Source organism: Myotis lucifugus, unplaced genomic scaffold, assembly GCF_000147115.1.
Source record: "Myotis lucifugus unplaced genomic scaffold, Myoluc2.0 scaffold_156, whole genome shotgun sequence".
Taxonomy (NCBI): Eukaryota; Metazoa; Chordata; class Mammalia; order Chiroptera; family Vespertilionidae; genus Myotis; species Myotis lucifugus.
Window position 1 is genome coordinate 2,858,889 of NW_005871204.1, and position 22,950 is coordinate 2,881,838.

The following is a 22,950-nucleotide window of genomic DNA, read 5'->3' on the forward strand; positions in this document are numbered from 1 at the left end:
GGGCCTTTTGAAGGTCATCCCTGAGATTAGGGGCCTTATAAAAAAGAGCCCAGAGGGCTCCTTTAGCCCCTTCTGCCAAGTGTGGACAGAGAGAGAAGATAGCCCTCTAGGTACCAGGAAGCAGGCCCTCACCAGGTACCGAATGTGCCTGAACCTTGATCTTGGATTTCCAGCACGTAGAACAGTAAAAAATACATTTCTGACCCTAGCTGGTTTTGCTCAATGGATAGAGCCTTGACCTGTGGACTGAAGGGTCAGGATTTGATTCTGGTCAAAGGGCATATGCCCGGGTTGTGGGTTCGATCCTCAGTAGAGGGCATGCAGGAGGCCGCAAACCAATAATTCTCTCTCGTCATTGATGGTTCTATCTCTCTCTCCCTCTCCCTTCCTCTCTGAAATCAATAAAAATATATTTTAAAAAAAGAAAGAAATAGATTTCTGTTGTTTAGAACCCACCCAGTCTGTGGTATTTTGCTAAAGGGGCTTAAATTTACATATGTTGAATTTTTATTTAATGTCATAAACTTGACTTAATTTGTCTAGCTTGCTCCTCATAGAAATTAATTCTCTAGCTTATATTCAAACCTTAAGCATTTTCAATAATTGTCCCAAGGTCGGGGGGGGGATGAAGGACACATTTTGTAATACCTTAACTAATAAAGAATTTTTAAAAAAAAATTACTGAGATATGTAAAGAACTGAGGCGGGCGAGAAAATGAAAAAGCCACGGACAATGGAGTCTGACAAACCTGGCCCCAATCATACCCCTGCTGCATACAGGCTATGTATGCAACCTTAGACAACTTATTCAACCTTAGTTACTCATCTGTAAAACGGGAATATAACCAGTGGCATAGATTATTAGTTACCAGCATAGGACCCTATTGATTTAGAACTATCCTAAGAACACAGCCTCTCTCTTCAGGCTTCTTTCAGATGCATATGTAACTTTTATCTTATTAATCCACTAGAGGCCCTGTGCATGAAAATTCGTGCAGGGAGGGGTGGGTAGGTCCCTCAGCCTGGCATGCACCCTCTCGCAGATCAGGAGCCCTTGGGGGGATGTCTGACTGATGGCTTAGTCTGGCCTCCCTCTACAGGAGGCGACCCACGGGCTGATCAAGGGACTGCAGCAGCTGGTGAGTGGCCAGCCCTGACCTCCCCCATCACCCCTACACCACTGCCGGTCGCCACCACCCCAATCGCCGTCCCCTCCCTCTGCCCGCTGGCACCCGCCTTGGCTGGCCCGGCGCCGCCTGCTCGCCAGCCCCATCCCCTGCCAACCAGTCATTCTGCCGTTCAGTCGATTTGCATACTAGGCTTTTATTATATAGGATTATCATCTTGAGTTTTCTGCTCTATTAAGCTGAGCCTAATTCTCACTATCGTAAGGAATGAGATTTTAAGTAAAATTCCTATTAGAATGCCTGGCACAGAGCAGACATTCAAAGAATGGTAGCTATCCTTGTTTTATCTTTCCCTACCACCAGCCCCTATTAGAAATGATAGAGCCCTTGCACATAAATTCAACCAAGAATATTTTCTTAATTATTATTCCCTTTGGAAGATAAAAATGACATGCAGCAATACCTGGAAGCTAAATCACTGAAAGCAGAAATTGGAAAGCACAACTTATTCCTTTTTTCCTTCTCTATAAAAGACAATGCCTACTCCACTTTCTACAGGCCAGCTTATGAAGTAAACTCAATGGTAAAGGTACTTGGAAAATTCCTACTTTATGAACAAAATACACCAGTATTGGGAAATAGCACTTGCTAAGACTCATTTATCACTCTGAGAACACCAAGAACTATACCCTCAACACCTGCCAACTAAAAAATGATTTGACTTATTAACCCAGACCCTTCCTGAGAATCCAAGTAATCCAGGAAAATGCACCATTTGAAAACAGCTGACTTTTAGTAAAACTGTAATTTCTCTTTACTAGAGACTGAAAATATCTTCATGGTGTAAAGTAAAATCTGGATATTATCAAAGAATGCTGAGATGGTGTGAGATGAAGGACACTGTCAATTTAACAAATGGATTGAAATGACAAAAATGGTTGCAATATAATTTTTGTCCTTAAAGGCAGGTTTTCTGGCTTTGTACAGTCACTCGTCCTGACTCGCTAAAAACAGGATTCACAGTATTTAGCCTTCAACCTCTCATCAAAGCTTGTTTTCCCACATTCAACATATATACATACATACCTTCATCTAAATAGGAATCCACCAGACTTCCTCCTAGCTTCTTGATGACATGAATTGCCTCCAGATTACCAGAGCCTTTCAATCTGAGAACAGCTTCTACAGCTAACTTAGTAAAGTGATCTTTGTGATGAGTAAGAAGTTTTGAGGATAATGTTGTTCCTGCAATGTTCATTAAATCTTGGCGGAATTTATCTTCATCAGAACTATAAAACCACCAAACAAAAAAATCATGACTTTTCTCAATGAAATGCTCAAATTGCTTCTTCATTCTTAAATGCTTCTTCAGAGATATCAACCCTAATTTACTTTGCAAAATTTATTGGGATACATGTCTGTCAATTTCATCCCAGTCAGGGCTCACGTGATAAGAATTAAACCACACCAATAAGCAAGAAATGCAAATTAAAGAATACTATTTTCCCCACTAAACTGGCAAACTACTAAAAAAGAAACACAAGCACACAAAAGCATACCAAACGTTGTCAAGAACATGGGAAAAAAGGCACTGTTACACAGGTAGTGGACGTGTAAATAAATGTTTTTCTGGACAATTACTTGTAAGTTAAAGCACGTACATTTGCCTGGCCGACGTTGCTCAGTAGTTGAGCATCAACCCATGAACCAGGTCACGGTTCAACTCCTGGTCAGGACACATGCCCTGGTTTCAGGCTCAATCCCCAGTAGGGGGTGTGAAGGAGGCAGTCAATCGAAGATTCTCTCTCATCATTGTCTCTCTCTCTCTCTCCCTCTCCCTTCCTCTCTGAAGTTAATAAAAACATATTAAAAGAAAAAAAAACACACATTATCTTTGAACGCAGCAATACTTCTTGAAATATTTTCTTGGTAACAAGTTTGCCACAACATAAAAGTTAACACTGCATGGGTCAATCAATAACCTCTTAAACTGCTAAAGGGTAAATATCCTGGATGGCTATTTGGCAGTATCCATTCAAATTTTTCCAATGCACACACCCAAGCAAACCTTGGTATCTACTCCTAAACTCCAACTACAGATAGGTAAATTATACTATAATGATATAATCAAATGCATACCTCGATTAAAAATGTTGTACAGATAGCCACAAATCTGGTTGTTAGTCAACTGTGTTAAAGAGGCTAATACCCCTCTACACAATGCTATCATTTGTTTTACTTATGATTAGGCAAAAAATAAAAACCCAAACTTTAACTTTAGTGGCTATCTCTGGAGCAGTGGTCGGCAAACTCATTAGTCAACAGAGCCAAATATCAACAGTACAACGATTGAAATTTCTTTTGAGAGCCAAATTTTTTAAACTTAAACTATATAGGTAGGTACATTGTTATTAACTTAATTAGGGCACTCCTAAGGCTTAGGAAGAGCCACACTCAAGGGGCCAAAGAGCCACATGTGGCTCTCGAGCCGCAGTTTGCTGACCACAGCTCTGGAGGGTAAATGTGGGGTTTTTGGCTGGGGCAAGATGAAGCAGCAGGATCATGTTTGTGTATGTTTTTCTTGTTCTCTAGACTTCATGCACGGAGTATTCCTTGGACAGAATGTCGACTATTTAAAACAGTAGTATTTTGCTATACCAACCCATGATCAACTGCAGAATCCAACAAAGCCTGTCTTGCCGCCTTTGTGGCTTCTCTCCAACCGGCAATGATGGTCTGAGGATGAATCTTTTTTGCAATTAAAGATTCTGCTTCCTATTAATAAACAGTGGAAAATACTTGTCAATAGTAAAAACGTAGGATGTAAGGACTTGATTATTTCTGACATTTAAAACCACAGAAGCAAAAAACAATTAAAATGACATTAAAGTTGCTCAGATAGTCTTACCCTTAGTAATTCTGCTGCTAAAACAGTAACAGAGGTAGTGCCATCACCAACTTCATCATCCTGAACCCGTGACATATCTAGAAAAAAAGTTATTAACTCATTTATATTTGATTCTGCCTTTTAAATTACTTCTCTGTAGCTTAGCTAATCCTCCAAAAATACCCACTACCAATCCAAGTTTCACTTAACTAGGTCTCCTCACCTGATAAATTCTTTGGAACTCTTCAGTCTGAAATGCAATACTTTTACTAACAATAATTAATGGCACTCCAGAAGCTTGCATTTTAATAATGACAATAATTAAAAAGTGGACAACAGTTCATTAAAAGTACAATTAGTCAACATAGCCTATTTCAAATTTATTTCAAGCCTGGCCAGGTAGCTCAGTTGGTTAGAGCATCATCCCTATACACCAAGGTTGCAGGTGCAATCCACGGTCAGTGCACATACAAGAATCAATGAATGAATGCAACAGTAAGTAGAACAACAAATTGATGTTTATCTCTCTAAAACAAATAAAAGTAAAAAAAAAATGGTTTCAAAATGTTAACAAATCAGAATCATCTTCAGACTCACCAACTAAAACTTTAGCTGCTGGATTATCAACACCAATGTTTTTTAGAATAGTTGCGCCATCATTGGTCACCATAAGAGAGGCATCTCGTCCACTGCTTAAAAGAATTTTATCCTAAAAGGAACATATTTGGCTCAAGTTAAGATCTAATTACATTTTGAACCCTACATGGGTCAATCAATACCCTCATATACTGCTAATGGGTAAATCTCCTGGATAGCAATTTGTCAGTATCCACTCAAATTTTTTTAATGCATACACCCCACAAGCAAACCTTGGTCTCTACCCCTAGAAACACTAGAAGAACAAGGGAGATAGGAACAAGGTTATTTCAGCACTGTAATAGCCAAAACAATGGAAACAAACTATCACTCAATACAGTCATAAATGTAAACTATAAACGAATCAAGATGCTGAATACCATTTGACACTTAAAGGGGCAGAATTTTAACAAAGCAAGCTGCAGAAAAACTACATATAAATAATATCTACGACAAAACAAAGTATTACCTTGCAAGTATAAGAAAATACACGAGCCCTAACCGGTTTGGCTCAGTGGATAGAGCATCGGCCTGCGGACTCAAGGGTCCCAGGTTCGATTCCGGTCAAGGGCATGTACCTTGGTTGCGAGCACATCCCCAGTGGGGAGTGTGCAGGAGGCAGCTGATCGATCTTTCTCTCTCATCGATGTTTCTAACTCTCTATCCCTCTCCCTTCCTCTCTGTAAAAAATCAATAAAATATATTAAAAAAAAAAGAAAATACACGATACGTAAGATACACATATATTTACATAAATGAACAAAAATACTGGGAAGATTTACATCCCAGTGGTAACAGGGGTGGGAGGTAGGAACGAATGGGACTTCAGCCATATGACTACTGTTTTGATTTTTAGTAAGAAAAATATATCCATGTCTTACCTGTATAATTAAGGGTTAAATTTGAAAGATTAAAAAGCATTAAAAAATGTTATTTACTATGTATGTTTCCACTAAGGGCTCTAAAACAATATCAAAACATAAAAATTCCCTGTTTTGCTCACCATGCCTTTGGGTCCCAAGGTGCTCTTTACCAAGTCTCCAATAGCAATGGCACCAATAAAGGAAGACTGGAATAAAGACCAAAGAGATTGTAAAAATCAATTCTAGTCTTAAAATTGTAAAAGTACAACTTTATCTTTAAATGAATGAGGAAAACAAGTTTCACCAGACGAGCTGTCTCTGCTCTCTCTTCATCAGCGCCAGCCTTGAAGATGTTGACAGGTGCAAGAGAAAGGGACGCCTAAAAAGAAAAATCAAAAATCAGTTTGAATACCAATAATCTTTTAAAATATTTTTAATTTCATCTTTTATATTTCAACTAGTGGCCCGGTGCATGAATTCGTGCACATTTAAAGGAAATTAATTAGAAGAAATATTTTAATATTGCTATTCGCCTTTCTCTATAATAGAAGTGTCAACCAAATTCACGATCGACAATGACAGATCGAAACACACTTGTGCGATTGGCGCCAGTGAGAGCTTTTATGTGTGAGTCAACTTAGCCCAGTGGTTCTCAACCTTGGCTGCACATTAGAATCACCTGGGAATCTTTTTAAAATCCTGATTTCTGGGCCTCATCCTCCGGAAATTCTGTTTCTTTGTTATGGGGTGGGGCCACAACATTAGTAACAAAAAAACAGAATTTCCGGAGGATGAGGCCCAGAAACCAGGATTTTAAAAAGATTCCCAGGTGATTCTAATGTGCAGCCAAGGTTGAGAACCACTGACTTAGTCTTTTATAGTATAGAATAAACTTGCTTAATTAGACCTGTTTTCTGATGTAGCTAAACTTTTCCCAGCCCAGTGAAGCACCGCAACTTCTCTTTCAGGTAATTATCAGCAACACAGCAGTAAATATCAACACAAAGCAGATTATTATTATAGATCACGCAGGGAGAAGAAAGGGTAAAATATTTAACTGCAGCAGTGTTTGACTATATTTCTGCGCAGTGAGAAAACCTGAGGTCATTTTCAAGGTTCACTATTTCTTACTTCTTTTCAGTCGTGTCAAGTTTCTAAACTTTCTAAATCTCCATTTTCCGGCTAATGAGAAGAAAATAGGATTCCACCGAGTCTCCTATCTCCCTGCTCCAGGACTTCTGTGAGGATCAAAGAGATGAGGCACAGGAAAACACTTCACAGACATTTGGTTAAACTGTGTAATGTTTGCACCTGGCTATAGAGCAAGTGTGTTCCTGGGCTGAAGAAACTGCAAGGAGGCTAGTCGGTAGGGAGAGGAAGCCGGGTGTTGCTATGTGACATCATTACCTCATTACCGGGAGGAACACTTAGCATATTAGCCTTTTATATAGAGTTGACATTCAGTATTATTTTACATTAGTTTCAAGTGTCCAGCATAGTGATTAGACATTTATAGAATTTAGAAAGTGATCCACGGGTTAAGTCTAGTACCCACCTGAAAGCCAATATTCGTTAATACATATACTTAGATGTCTTCCATTAGACTTATAAGAAGGTAGACAAGAAAAGATTAATTTACAGGACTGTACTTTTTCAAACAAATGGAAGTTCATCATCCAGGCAGTCATTTATTAAAGGGGGAGGCGGGAGGGACTTCTAAAAGCTGCATAAGGAAGGCCACCTTTTATTTTGGATACACAACTGCTCCAGGAATAAAAATTACACACTGAAGAGACTGTCAAGAACAGCAAGACTAAAGATGATTTTAATCTAAGAATAAATCAGGCAGGATTGTAGGCCGCTAACGGACCAAGCGCCAGGCGAGGAGGGGCAGCTCCCTCCCCGCTGCTCCGGCTCCGCCCGAGGAAGGCGGGGCCAGTCTCGCCGACCCGGGCCCTAGAAATTTCTCCGCGGGAGGTGCGCCCCTGGCCTCGGAGTTCCGGGGCTGTGGAGAGGCCGTGTCAGAGCAGGCCGCTGGCCGGGAGGCCCACCCCAGCCGCTGGCCCCCACGGAGGGCTTCACCGGCGGAAGGGGCGCAGGCCACACGCCACAGCCCGCACCATGTGCGGCGGTTCCGGGGCACAGAAACAGGGAGCCGACAGCGCGGGAAGGACAAAGGGGGGCAGTGGGGCAGCAGGGCACGGCGGGGAATGGCAGGGCAGGCCAGTGAGGCCAGGCTCACCATGGTTCCGAAGAGGTGGCCACTCACGCTACTCCCTCACAACTCGCGGCCGGGATCCGAGGGGGAGAGAAGCCGGATGTGACGCCACACGCTCTGCCGCAGGGGGCGGAGCCTCTTCCGGCGTGCCGCTCCGGCTGCGCGCCGCTCGCGGCAGAAGGGAAGGGGGCGGGGACGTAAACCTGCTCTTCACACTGGGGGGCGGGGCCCCGGCTCCGCCCCGCCCCCTGCGGCTCCAACGGCTCGCGATGAGGAAGGGGCGGGCCTGACGCGGTGGGGGGCGGGGCGGATTGGGAGTAGAAGCGCCTAGAACAAGAGCAGACAGACGCTGCGCCGCAGGGTTTGCCGCAGTAACGGAGTTCCTGCTGGCAAGTTTTTCTTAAACTTAATCTTTAAAAATTTGACTGAAAGTACCACGTATACATATTAAAGTGTTATATACTAATAATGAACCTAACTCACCAACCTCACTTCCTCTCCCCAGAGGCCACCACCCTCAACTTTGTCAACTTTGTTTCGAGGGGGGGCGGGGGGGGGGGTTCCATCAAATACATAAATAAAATTGTTATTGCTATTTTAATTTTAATATTACTTACTGAGCATTAGGGAGGAAGACTTACGTTCCTGTACTGAATTTTATTTTATTTTATTTTATTTTATTGATTTTTTACAGAGAGGAAGGGAGAGAGATAGTCAGAAACATCGATGAGAGAGAAACATCGATCAGCTGCCTCCTGCACATCTCCTACTGGGGATGTGCCCGCAACCCAGGTACATACCCTTGACCGGAATCGAACCTGGGACCTTTCAGTCCGCAGGCTCTATCCACTGAGCCAAACCGGTTTTGGCATCCTGTACTGAATTTTAAAATGCCGTTTTTAATTGGGCGTTGACTGTCCAGGACGAGGCTCTCTGAACGCGGCGGGGACATTAGCTTTGCCTCGCGGCTCGGGCAGGTGGTTTTGCATTTCCCTCGTCCCCCCTTCCCCCTCTAGAGATGTCTGATATATACCCGCGATGTCTTGGTAGAAATCAAGAGCAATCCCAAACATTTCAGTTATCAAAAACAGTTTTCTACTTTCTCTAAATGGGCCCTTAAAAAAATTCGTTTTCTATCTACTGATACCCTTTTCTCCCTTTGATTAACCAAACAATGAGCAAGTTCTTGGATTCTTGGCAGTTATCATCGACAGATATGTTCCATTTTTAACTGATTCTACCGTTAGTTTACACCAGGGATTGACAAACTATGGGGAGCCAAATCCCTCCTGCCTACCACCTGTTTTTTGTATGACAATAGTAAAGAATGATTTTTACATTTTTAAATGGTTGAAAAAAAGTTGATTCTTTCGTGATACATTAAAATTATATGCAACATATTTTGGTGTCCATACTTGGTTGGAACATGAGCGTACTCATTCATTTTTTTTTATCCTGTGCAATGCAATGGTTATACAGTGGCAGAGCCAAGTAATTGTGACTGACTGTATAAACCCATAAAGACTAACGTATTTATGGTCTTATCCTTTATAGAAAAAGTTTGCTGACCCTGGTTTACACTATTCCCAAGGCCTATCATGAAAAGGGGTGTTCAGACTGGATATCAACTTGTTCCACTTATTTATGCATTCATTGGTTGATTCTTGTATGTGCCCTGACCAGGCATCAAATCCAAAATCTTGGTGTATCTGGACAACACTCATTACTAGCATAGCACCTAGTTCATGTTCATTCATTACATAAAAACATGTGAATAGCTATTGTCTAAGGAACTCAAAGAAAAAATACATAAATAATGCAAAGTTCTTAACTTCTGAGAACAAATACCTACATTTCCCAAGATTTGGTTTCTGCCACATCTTTACCAATTATGTGTTCCATGGTGTCTGGCACATATAAGCACCCAATCGTGTGTGGACTTGTCTTTCCCCCTCATTGTTTAAATGATTTCCATCTGGAGTGTATCCAAACGGGCTTTGCAGTGTCACTCAGTGACTAAAAACAGGTTTGGAGACGCAGAGCTGAGAACTACTAGTTTGAATGATCACACATTTAAAACTGTGAGTATGTCAAATACTTAAAATTTCATTTCACTTTGATGAAACATAAACCTTAACCCATTATATGTTCACTTTGAAATGGAGGCCGTGATATGAGACAAAGAAATAAAACCTCTTATCATAGTTTCAAGAAATGTGTGAAAAATACAGTAAAACTATAAGTAGGTATCCAAGCTTTTATTGGGGCTTTATTGCAATCTACTTTCATCAATAAGAGGAAAGTAACCATAAGAACTTCAACCAGACTTCATTCAACAAAGCAGTTTTTCATGAATGCTTAAGGTCAGTGTATAGTCAGCTCAGCTTCCAGTATCAACTTGAGTAACTCATCATGGAAATTTAGGCCAGAATGACAACAGTAAGCCATCACAAGATCCTAAATCCTCTAAGATTAAACCATATTTTACATATAATTTTGGGACAGTATACTAATACTCTATAAGTAAAGATTTTAAAAAAAGATTTTAAAAATGTGTTGCTTAGCCCTTGTTGAACTAAATTCAATTATTAGCATATTCTTTAAGTACTGCAGTTACTAAAGGTTTGATTGTACTTCAAGAACTCTGACTTTTCCAAAGATTAAAAAATTAGTTCTTATTTGTTATGACAAAAATTAAACTTAAAAGCACATTCACACTTGTCCTTAAAAGCATGTTTACATCATACGAGATAACTTCTCATGCCTGGAGACATGGTTCATATGGCAAAAACTAGAGGGTAATTCTCCCATCTCCACATCCTCCAAAAAGCCACACTCGGCCTCAGTGTAAAAGTTATATTTTATTGCCATGCTACAAAATGTATGAAGTTGGCACTGATAGGGAGAAACAGAGAACAAAGGGTGGGGAGGAAGAGAGAGCAAAAGATGTTGTTACATATACAGCAAGGTTTTAATCAACAGTGGTAAATTTTGCCAATATTAAAAATGCAAACCAAATTTAAAATGCTGTTATGAAACAGCATTAAAATACAATTTATGCATAGTACAGTATCACTTATGTCTTTTATTAGAGAAATGTGGAATGTTTATAAAAGAAATTAACCATAGGGGGTAAAATTCATATTTCATATACAATTTGGCAATGGTAGTCCCACTGTTAAACAATTTTATATAAAAGAAAAAAATTAAAAATCTAATAAGCTACCTTTATACAAAGTTGCTATATTTATGCCTTTATGTAGGAAAAAAAACATTTATAATGCAAATTAGGACATACAATAATCTTACAATATTATACAATGTAATGAAAATAAAAACATAACACAAAATTTGTCCTTTATAAAATGTATATTTTGCATTTACTAATGCAAATGTGGCACACCGGTGACTACTGTACTATTAATACCAGTCCATCATAGAATTGCAATCATAATGATGCTACAAAAGAATTGTGTTATACCCCCAAAAACTGAGAAAGTAGAAATGGGGAATAGGGATATAAAGAACAGGAAAGATAGATATGGTGCTGGTTTGGGCAGAGTATATTGTGGTATGTCATAAAATAGTTGTTCATTTTTCAAGCCAAAAACATTTTGTATACATTCTGGAATTTCGTACCAATGCCTTTATTCAAATTTGGCAAACATCAGGGAAAAGGTAATTAGTACCATATACCTCACATATCAGAAATATGAATGAGATGCCAATACATCAGTTACTTCTGAATGTTGTCTCTGATGGTATGTCTATTTTAAGGATAAATATATGTATATGTGTTCATATACATATATATTTACATATACATACTACACATTGCACAAAACACTTGGGCATTAGGGGTTAGGAACAGCACAGGGGGAAGTGGGAAGTACTTTTTAGCTTGTTAAAACTTTTACCTTGAGGCAAAAATATGGTGGCACATTATTGAGAAATTATGAAAACATAAGGCCCCTGTCCCATTTTTAATAGAACATTATTGAGGTACATTTTTATATATTGTGCCACAGATTTCTTTGGGGGTGGGGGTGATAAACACTAGCTTGACTTATAACATTGAATTGTGGGGTTAACATCAATAACTATAAAAACAAACATTGCTTGGCAAATTTTCTTAAGTCCCAAATGTGACCTATTCTGGATATACTGGGAAGTGAAAAGTTTTTTGCTGAATCTTCTAAAGTGCATATCTCATCACTCCACAGCAGCAGTAAATAAAAGGAACTATTTGCCAATCTTCCTGGAGGGAGAGAAGGCACCATAATTTCATTTTTAAAGAAAGATGAAACTGGGAAGTAAAACGCACTAAGAAAAAACACAGTCAATATCCATATCTGTTTCCAACCCTGGTCTGGGATAAAAACTGTTATGATCTATAATGATAAAAGAGGATTCTATTTAGGAAAATATATGAATAATGATTATATTTCCAAAATTGAAAAGTAGGATCACATAGTCTAGCAACAGAACAGAATATCTAAAATTAGGTCTGTCTCAGAAAATCTGAAACATATGGCCACAATTATATCCCAATAAAATGTCTCATTCTAAAATGCACCTAGTAATAGGTACATTCTTCCAGGATAGAGCTTATTAATGCCCATTACTAGACTACTGCAAAGGACAAGGAGTGTTCTACATTACTTTTTATTAAATGGGAACACAGGTGATTTCCAGAGATGTCTAGAAATTAACACCAGTTGTATGTGTACATCTTCCTAATACTCATAGTACCTAAAATCAAATTCTTAGCAGACAAATTGGTCCCATTTTCATTTTTAAAGCACACAGTATTTAAAGCATAAACTGCAATGATTACATTGGAGTGACCTAAAAAATATAAAAACTAATTAGAATCTGGAAGGAAAAATGAAAAGGATGAGAAAAAAAAAATAAAGTATCCAACCTCCAAAATGAATAAATAGGTCAGCCCTTCCATTTGGAGGTTAATGTTCTGTCTTGACTGCTTATTTCAGAGAAAACCATGTGTACTAATTCCATCACAATTCTTATTCCACATTACAAAAATCACAAAAATTTGGCACGATTAGCAAACTACTCAGAAGAAAACATAAATGCAACAATATATTAAAAATGGAAACTGCACACCTATACCACTGCTCTCTTTTTAGAGGACAGTGAACACTTTAGTAAGCACCAAGTTCACAGAAAAAAAGAAAAGAGATTCTGCTATGCACATAAACCAATGGCACTGAAAATAATAGACACCTTTAATAATTTATTTTCTTTATAATGGTCCCATTCTAATAGTTTTCCTAGTTCATTCACTGTCCTATAATTGTTTTTTTTATTGAACAGGTTGGATGCTATATGACTGAAACTTTTTCATGCTAACCTAACCTTAGTTACATCTGTTAGATACAGATCATAATCTCAAACTTCCTCATATTAGAGAAAACGGTAAAATATTTTGCAAGGTTACCTAACCTTCTTTTCACTCTACCTTCTCTTGTCTTCTCTAGTGTTTGGGAAATGGGAACACTCTTGATTTCCAAGAGTTGGACATATGACCTCTCGTCAGTTTATAGAAACTTCAATTCATTTTAAATCCTAAATTATGACAATCTCATTGCTACACGACTTCCACTGTACTTGCTATGCTGGCAATAACCTTAACATTCCATTGAAATCAGGGATAATCAAAGATCCAGCTACGAGTGAAAGGACAGCAGAGCTGAGGAGCACTGCAGTGGGCAAAGTATAACTGCAGCCGTGTGACTTGAGGGAATCACTGCTAAAGTGCTGGGGAGAGTGCCCAAGAGAAAACACAGTACCTTTCGGGAACTTTGCATGTTAAAAGTAACTTCCTTTTTTTTCTCAGCTGCTAAAGAGATCACCTATGGATACAAGTAAAATTTAAAACGGAGAGAATGTTTTTATCAACAACTTGAAAAGTAAACAGCATATAAATAAATACTGGACAAGGGCAACCCTGTTATAGAATAACAGTAAGTTCTAAATGAACCTTCAGAACCACAATTTGACAAAAATGCAAACTAAACAACAATAAACACATAATCCAATTTGAAAGCTATATACAAACTCAAACATTTTAAATTGAAAAAGACATTAAGCAACAAAATACAACATCCCAAACACCAAAGGAGAAAAACTGAAGGTAAGTGGCAACCTAACGGCACAAATGCCTCCAGAACAATGTTATTGTTAATAATCCATAGGAGAGACACTTTCAAAAGATCATGGTTCAGATTTTCAAATGCTTTTGGATAAAGTGACCTGAGACTGATTCTTGAGCCTATGTAGTTCTGATTAAGATATCTGGGCATGCCCTTCCAATGACATCATGAGATGAATAAACAGAAAGTATTGTCTCCTTCCCTGCCTTTCAACACACCAAGAGCAAACCATATTCACGGACACAGGACTCTTTCTAGTAAGATGAAGGCAAAGGAGCTGACTGGTATATAAGGAGTGTGGTACTTCTATTTCTTTTACAGATGGTTTGGCTCAAGTCAAAAAGCCTACAATTAATGAAATAAAGGATTCTTCATGTTACATGCTGAACACCACATACCATGAACAGTGAATCTACAAATATTACTTTCAAAGCCTAGAGTTATCTGTTAGCAATGCACATTATCAAGAGGCTTTATAAAATGTTTGAAATGCCAACCATGACTTAGGCATGAATGATATGCATAAGTCCAGAATATTGATAAAAATCAACCAGCATGTCACTCACTTCAACTCTCATTTTAAATAGGCACTGTGAAAATGGGAGTGCTGCTGTACAGTAATGAGTAGTATATAATGAAATTAGTGTTCTTTAATGAGTACCTGCTCTACATTAATTCCCTTTAGTTAAAGAAGCACATGAAATATTAAAAAAAAATTTATCAGTCTATAAAAGGAGTTAGTGTTTAGAAATGAAAATGAAGTACTTGCATCTTCATTTTTTTTAAGTTCATAAAGGTGCAAACAATGTAATGCTTTCCAGGCTCACATAGGCAAATCAGTACTATTATGTCTAGTTTTCCTAGATGTACCATCATCTCGTGGTAGTGCTTTCTGCAAATTTGACATAGCAGCAGTTTTCTCGATGTCTATCACAGCATACAGCTCTGTGCGCCTGGTAGGGGTCTGTGGAAGAGGCGTTGTAGGCGTTTTTGGAGTCTGAGGGTTGTCGGAGTCACTGCCACCTTCCAAGTCAACCTGTATGTAATTGAGCTGCCTGTGTTCTAAACTTGGGCGTCTGATATCAAAGTTAAAGACTGTCGGTATACAATCCCGACGCCTTGAGTATTCTATTTTGTGAGCACTTGCTGGCACTGTTACATTCTCTGTATTTACATAGTTATGCATTGGATCTAGATTATTATGGTAGCCATTTAGAGATGGGGTCTTTGGTCCTAAATTGTCATCTTCATCCCTACTTAGTTTGCGGGCTTCCCAAACAGGAGGCAAAGATGGTAAATTTTCATAGTTTAATAATGCAGTTCTTCTCTGAGCTGAGTTGTTGATATTTTGGGTATCTGAGGTACTGGTGGATGTCAGACGACCTCTCCGGACCCCTGAGGCACTAGGGATAGATAACCCATTTATATTTTCATATACTAGCTTGTTAACAGAGGGTGCATCTCTTCGTTCATCACTGTCATATCCAGTGTCCCACTCTGTGTTATTTGCACCACTTCCGCTGACTTGATCTCTTCCAATTTTCTCCAGTTTCTCTTTTTCCATTAATTGCTTTTGAACAGGAGTTGGTCCTAAGACAAATCTAACTACTTCAGGTTCAAGAAGAATCTGAGGGTCCCTGTCCTCAATACTACTTGGTTCTTCTTTTGGAGTGTTGCTTTCAGCATTAGAAATCCTCGCCTCCAACGGGACATGCACAGCTGCGCAATTTTTCCGCTCTTCTTGCACACCTGTAGTATTGACATAGGTATGTACCTAAAACAAGAAAGTGAATCAGTAACTTGCTTAAAACAATAAAAATACCCAGCCAGGGTGTGGCTCAATGGTTGAGCATCTACTTATGAACCAGGAGGTCACGGTTTGATTCCGTCAGGGCACATGCCCGGGTTGCAGGCTCAATCCCCAACAGAGGGGGTTCAGGGGGCAGCCAATCAATGATTCTCTCTCATCACTGATGTTTCTGTCTCTCTCTCCCTTCTTCTCTGAAATCAATAAAAATATATTTTTAAAATGTCTGATCTTAGCAGTTAATTTTATTAACTTTCTGTCTAAAAAATACTTTTTCTTTGAAGCTTTTGCACCTGTTTTTTACTAATAAAAAGGGGTGTATAAATGTACTTTCCTAATTTGATAAAATAATAACTACTCTAACATGAAACATTATATTTGATAGTGAAACATGAAAAAAAAGCATTCTATAAACAAAAAACATCAGGAACAAATAGGGATTAGCATTTTGATGGTGTCTAGAAATTTTCATGATTCATAAATAAGTATTAAAAAGGAAAGACAGTATTAGCCAGTGTAGCTCAGTGGTTGAGCATCAACCTATGAACATCAGGAGGTCATGGTTTGACTCCTGGTTAGGGCACATGCCCGGGTTGTGGACCTGAACCCCAATGGGGTTGTGCAGGAGGCAGCCAATCAAAGATTCTCATCATTGATGTTTTTCTCTCTCCTGTAGGGAGCGGTTATAGGGTTAAGCCTCGGACTGACCTGTTGGCAAAGCCACAAACAAGTCCAGCTTAGAGGGCACAGTCCTCTTAGCATAATTAGGCTTGACCTTATGACTCCCTAGATCATATCTGGGTAGCTAATGGGCTGAGGGAAGTGCAGCAAGTGCTGCCAAAACAAGTGAAACTCAGAAGAACATTGTAACTATGGTGACCACTACCTTGTTTACCTCTGGCTATAAAATAAAGGCTCAGCTTGCCGTCTGGATCTCTCTCTGTGGCCTTAGCCAGGCACAGGAAGATCCACCTAGACCCAGCTTATTCTCTCTGTCTTTTCTACATCCTTTGCTGCCCCACCTCAGGCTCACCGAACCCTTGGCTGAGCTGGCACACCACACTCTCCCTCTCCCTTTCTCTCTGAAATAAAAACATTATATTTTTTTAAAAAGGAAAAGACAAATTTATCATTATTTACAAATGATTTGACTATATAAAGAAATAAAACCTACTAGATTTAAGACTTCTGTAAAATGCATGGACATAAAATAAATACTACCTACTAAGAAATAATCACTAAAATGATAATGAAAAGCTCAATGGTATTTGGGGAGACAATATAAAAAACATTTAGTAGCCTCTACATAAAATTTGAAAACCTCAAAAATAAAATGCAAAATTGAGAGAAATGTAATTACAGTAAATGATGTAAGAACTCATGTACTGTGTAAAGAACACAAAGAAATGAATTTTAAAACAATAAAAACTTCTTAATGATAAATGACAATGTGATTTACAAAAGATAAATATATAACTAATTAATAAATAGATAATGTTTAACCAGATACTTCATTCTTCAAATGAAAAACAAAACAATCAGGAATATTACATAGCTCTATAAAAACATCGACAACAAAATCTACCTTTCTGCTAGTAGTACACTAACTATAAAAGCTGTAATATAAACAGTAGCATAAATTCTGAATTGACTGAAGGTTATTATAATGGGAACTGGCCACTGTTATGCCTGTCTTTATCTATAGATGCACCTCTCCTGTGAACCCACAAACTATTCTAATGCTAAGTTTCCCTCAACACCTGCACATATTTCAGCATACGTCAACAAATATATGATATTTCCTCTGATTCTTCACTATAAAAATCATATACAAACAGTGAAAGCTAAATTCAAACTGACTAAAATCTTCAACTCCACACAAGCCATTACCTGTTAGACAGTAGCATGTGCTTACCTGTTCCTCGGCCACAAGCAAAGGATGTGTGGATTCTTCTCCCACTGAAGGCAAGCGAGCACTTCCCACAGAAGGGTGCCTGCTTGAAGGGTGGGACGAAGCATCTCCAAATGAGGGATATCGGGGATATCCATTAGGTAAGTTCTGAGCAGCAAACCCTGGAGCTGAGTTTTTGTTTATTTATTGGTTTAAGAAGAAAGCAGGATACAGAGGCAGGGGAGAGAAAATAAAAATGAATGAGAATCCAATCTACACTGACAGGTTTAAGGAAGGTGTTTCTGGCAAGATATAGCAGAAACCAGACTTACCATTATTTAGATACTGATAAGTATCCTATCCTATCTAATAAAGAGGGAATATGCTAATTACTGCCCTTCCCTCAAAGATGGCGGCGCCCACAGCCAATAAGGAGGGAATATGCTAATTACTGCCCCACCCTCAAAGATGGCAATGACCACAGCCACAAGATGGCGGCACCCAGTCCCCTCAGCACCGCCAGGGCGGCAGGTGTGCGGCTGCCTCTGGAGTCCCCCAGTCCCCTCAGCCCCCTAGCCGCTCAGGGTCGGCTCAGGTAACAAGGGCCGGCCGAGGCTTGCGCTGCCGGCAGTGGCAGCAGCAGAGGTGTGATGGGGGCGTTGCCTTCCCCTGATCACCGGGTCGCTTCCTGCCCCTGAGGGCTCCCAGACTGTGAGGGGGCAGGCCGGGCTGAGGGACCCCCCCTCCAGTGCATGAATTTTCATGCACTGGGCCTCTAGTATGACTAATAAAAAGGAAAAGAGAGTCCTGGCCGGTGTTGCTCAGTGGTTGAGCATCAACCTCCATGTCAACATTCCATTCACATTTTAGATACTATGGAACAGTTAATGTCATTATATTTAAAATATTAAATACACTTATAATTATAGCTAATAGCTTTTTAAAACTGACAACCATTACTCTTACATTTCTAACATTTTATAGATTAAGTATCCACAGTCTATAGTTTATAAATGGCTGTTAATCAAAATACAAGAAGGAAAATGGGTACTTACTTGTAGGTGTTCGAGGTGTTCTTGGGACTTCCAATTCTGTCTGATGATTACTCCTTTCAACTACTGGCTCTTCCACCACATTTATACTGTTATTTTGCATTATCTCTTGTAACATGTTAAATAATTCTTCTGCACGGGCACACTTAAAGGCAAAGATTCCTACAAATATAAACCAGAAGGGAACAATGGTTACCACATCTTTTAAAAAGATACAGGAGCACCTGTCAAAGAATAAAATTGTAAAATAAGCATTCTGTGTACCAATAACAAGAAAGGCCATTTAAATAAATGATAAATTATTGAAATTCCCTGTTTCAAAACATAAACCCAAAAGAAAGTTCACAGAATAATTTTCATTTGTCTAAGGGAGATGGCCCAAAATAAGGCAGATAAAAGTAAGATTTGCACACTTGCTTCAGTTTGCTTTTTAACAGCAGGGGGAGCCCAACTCACCATTACCAAAGTGATCCTTTACCATATGACAGGCCCTGGCTCTGTTATCATGTTAAATCATTATAATAGTTGTAAGGCAAGGATTATTATTCACCTCTGATAGAAAAAACAGAGGTAATTTGTCCACGGCCTTTCAAATTGTAGGCAGCAAAATAATCAAAGTTGCACTGTTGGACTCCAAAATTTAGTTTCTTTCCCCAACAAGTTGTAACAGTAAAAACATAACCCTGTTTACTGGGCTGGGACTAATCATTTACAGAAAATCTTAAAGCTAATATGAGTCAAAATTCTAGACACAGAGAATGTGCTTACTAAATGCTTGCTAAATGACTAGTTTACTATATCTCTTTTCTTAATGAGGCACTTATTTAGGTAATTTTTTAAATCAGAAAATAAAATATTAAGTATTATATATAGAATAACTGAAAGAATAGTATTTCAAATGTGACAAGGTTTGTAGAAAAAAGTTAAAGGCTCTACCTACCTTGTCCAGTTTGACACCGTCGACCACTTTCAAAAGAGAAGAGATTTGAATCATAGCCATAGCGTCGCAGGCAGAGGTAGTGCCATTTCACCGAGTCACGTTTGCGAGTGTATAAGATCAGTTCTGTCTCTGTAAGTTCCATTATGCCAGAACCTAACTCATTCCCATCATCATCCACATTAATGACCTAAAAGAGAAAGTTAATTAGTGCCAACTTAACGCTTTCACTTAACAGTCATACTCATATTTCACCGATTTGTCAGGAAAATACACTGTTGCTGATTGGTTCAGTTACTTACTCCTTTGTTAGTTTATTCACCAACCAATGTGTGTGTAGGACTATGTAGCAGTATAATACCTGGTTCATATCTGCCAAGGAACTCACATTCCTACTGGGGAAATAAGTTCATGTTAAGATAAGGCCTTGTACTACTGAGTTTCAGAAGAACAGATATTGCTTAGGGAGAATTTACTACACCCCTGGAACTAGACAGTGTTGTACATGTATTTTTCCCACTTAATCCTCATAACACTCCTAAACTGAAGGTAATCGTGTAAAAATCAAACAAAGACTTAGTGACAATCCAAGATCACAAAGCTATGAAGCAATAGGGTTATGACCTATACCTAAGTTTGTACGATCCAGAGGCTATGATTTAGAGCAGACTGAGGCCAGACTACAAGAGACACAAAATAGCTGTGGATGAGTAAGGAATAGAGCATTTAGCTTCTAGGTAACAGAAAACCACAGACATTTCAGAATGATGAAAGAGTAATTTGATGTCAACTGCAGGAAGGATCACAGTGGTGACTCAAGGTAGAGTCTAGTTAAGAAATTATCCAGGCATGAATCAATGACTGGAGGTGGTGACAGGAGTAAAGAGGAATCCATAAAATGGTGTTTTAAAGAAAGTAATATCAGAACTGTGTGGCTAATTGAATACAGAGGACCAAAGGGAAAGTATAAGATGATTTCACATTGTCAGTGAAAAAATGTCATCGTCATTTGTTAAAATGAGAAAAGGCAGAGTGAACAAAAAGGGAAATAAAGGATCTGGAGATAAAAGTGAAAACGTAAGATACATTAAGTGAAAAAGAATATCCAAGTAGGCAATAAGAGAGATAATTCAAGCAGTTTTACTGACCTTAAACTTGTTCCGATGGTTATCTGGGACAGTGTCTTTATCTGGACAGCTACAACAGCTACCCATGGCTTCTTTCAGAAGACCATGTGAGCACTACATGAAAGATAATTAGAAAAAATTATTAGATATAGGATATAAAAATCATAAAATTAAAAATGGTTTTAGAAATCATTTAACACAGCCCTGAATTATTTTGATGAGGAAAATTAAGCCCAAGAAAGTATATGGCTAGAGGTAGATTTCACACAACTAGCTGGTGATTTTGTCCACTGACAATGATAATAATTTTGTGATGTAGACGTTGCAGAAATCTCAAATTTCCAGTTTAATTTGCAAAGGTCTGCCTATTTTTAAATTATCTTAAAAAGCAAACCAATTTAACGTCTCATATGTAGCACTATTTAAATAAGTCACTCAAGGAATTAATCATTTATGGCTTACCAGGAATTTCATGTCCCTTTTTAATAAATTTACAAAGGATGCTAGACTTCTGACTTGGTTGGTATTTTTTATTACTCATTGTAGTATCTTTATGTACTCCACCAAACTAGAGTTCTTTGGTAAATCCAACACAAAACCAAATTTGGAATAGTTCACTAAGAAAGACAACTCAAAATTCAAGCAATAACCTAAAAAGAATATTGGCAAAACTGATAGAGTGTATCTATCTAAACTTTCCTTTCCACTGAAGGTTACAGATAAGAGGTTATAGGTGACATGAATTGTTCAAGAACACGCCAGATGAACAAAGGAAAAATCCAAAATGTCACTTACAAAGGAAAGAGAATGAATGTGACAATATTTGAAAAAAGCAACAAGAAGCTACAAAACATTAAAAACATAAATTTGATGAAAACTTGCTTAAAATTCTTTAGTGGCTCTTTACTACATTCAGGAAAAAATTCAGAGCTTATCAGTATGCCATGAGGTCCTTCCCAGTCTGGTCCCTGTCTACAGGTCTCAACTAAACTCTCCTCCTCTCTGCTTCAAGCCCTACCCAGGCATATTAAACAGCTTCCCCAGAGTATCTTGTTCTCTCACACTCCTCCATGCTGCACCTCTTCTGCTTTCTTTTCTTTCTCAAGATTCAACCCAGACTACTGTGTGTTCAGGAAGCTTTCTCTGACTCCACCCAACTGGGCGAATTATACTTCTTATGTATCCCCCTGCCCACCCCCCCGTCCCCCAAGCACCCCGGGCTTCCCAGTATATCACAGCATCTTTCATGGTGTTTACTTAGTAGAAACTGTGGTAGATTGTCTGTTTACTTATCTACCTTCTTCCCTACATAAGGAGCTCCTTTCCAGCAGCAATGAACCTTATTCATTTTTGCATTGCCCATGCCTAACACAACACCTAGCACACAGTAAGTGCTCTAAGTCTCTTGTAAGCTGAATGAACTGTACTAAACAAAGGTAAAAGAATGTCTGACAGGCATCAATATTAAGAAGGTGAAAAGGCCCAGCTGGTGTGGCTCAGTGGTTGAGTGTCAACCTATGAACCTTCCTCTTTGAAATAAATTAAAATATCCATATATATATATATATATATATATATATATATATATATAGATCTACACACACATATACATATATACACACAGAGAGAGAGAGAGAGAGAGAGAGAGAGAGAGAGAGGGAGAGGGAGAGAAAGCCCTAGTTGGTTTAGCTCAGTGTATAGAGCATTGGTCTGTAGACTGAAGGGTCCCGGGTTCAATTCCAGTCAAGGGCACATGCCTGAGTTGCAGGCTCGATCCCTAGTAGGCAGCGTGCAGGAGGCAGCCAATCAATGATTCTCTCTCTCTCCCTTTCCCTTCCTCTCTAAAATCAATAAAAATATTTTTTTTTAAAAAAAGAGAAAAAATACTTTAAAAAACTATGAACAATACAATGGAAATAAATGCATATCTATCAAAATTGAATCTAAACAAGTGAACAAGGAATCTAATGAACAAAATAAACTAATGAATAAAATAGAACCAGAGGCAGGGAAGCATGGAACAGACTGATAAATCTCAGAGGGAAGAGGGGAGGGGGACTGGGAAGAGATTAACCAAAGAACTTACATGCATATATGCATTACCTATGGACACAGACAATAGGGTGGTGAAGGACTGGGGCGGGTGGGAAATGATAGATGGGAGCAATGGGAGGGAGCAGGGGGAAATACCTGTAATACTCCCAACAATAAAGGTTTAGAAACATTTTT

General features: G+C 38.7%; 2 protein-coding genes across 9 annotated transcripts in view; both read right to left on the minus strand.

The window, feature by feature from the left end:
* Positions 1-7,895, minus strand: part of CCT2 (chaperonin containing TCP1 subunit 2) — a 21,775-nt gene extending 13,880 nt beyond the window's left edge. Inside the window, exons 1-7 of the mRNA XM_006095477.3 lie at positions 7,756-7,895; positions 5,818-5,892; positions 5,654-5,719; positions 4,612-4,723; positions 4,036-4,112; positions 3,790-3,902; positions 2,214-2,416 (exon numbers count right to left, since the gene is read on the minus strand). Of these exons, the coding sequence (XP_006095539.1) occupies positions 2,214-2,416; positions 3,790-3,902; positions 4,036-4,112; positions 4,612-4,723; positions 5,654-5,719; positions 5,818-5,892; positions 7,756-7,758 (649 nt within the window). The 5' untranslated portion in view covers positions 7,759-7,895. The remainder of the gene's footprint in view (positions 1-2,213; positions 2,417-3,789; positions 3,903-4,035; positions 4,113-4,611; positions 4,724-5,653; positions 5,720-5,817; positions 5,893-7,755) is intronic.
* A 2,079-nt stretch (positions 7,896-9,974) lies between these two features.
* Positions 9,975-22,950, minus strand: part of FRS2 (fibroblast growth factor receptor substrate 2) — a 112,859-nt gene continuing 99,883 nt past the window's right edge. For 7 of the 8 annotated variants that reach the window (XM_023759469.1, XM_023759465.1, XM_014461513.2 and 4 more), the window contains 5 exons: positions 20,743-20,835; positions 19,598-19,784; positions 18,661-18,819; positions 17,630-17,793; positions 9,975-15,681 (listed from right to left, as the gene is read on the minus strand). In XM_023759469.1, coding sequence (XP_023615237.1) covers positions 14,731-15,681; positions 17,630-17,793; positions 18,661-18,819; positions 19,598-19,784; positions 20,743-20,808 — 1,527 coding nt within the window. In that variant the 5' untranslated portion in view covers positions 20,809-20,835 and the 3' untranslated portion in view covers positions 9,975-14,730. The remainder of the gene's footprint in view (positions 15,682-17,629; positions 17,794-18,660; positions 18,820-19,597; positions 19,785-20,742; positions 20,836-22,950) is intronic. The other variant, XM_023759472.1, reaches the window with a different exon arrangement.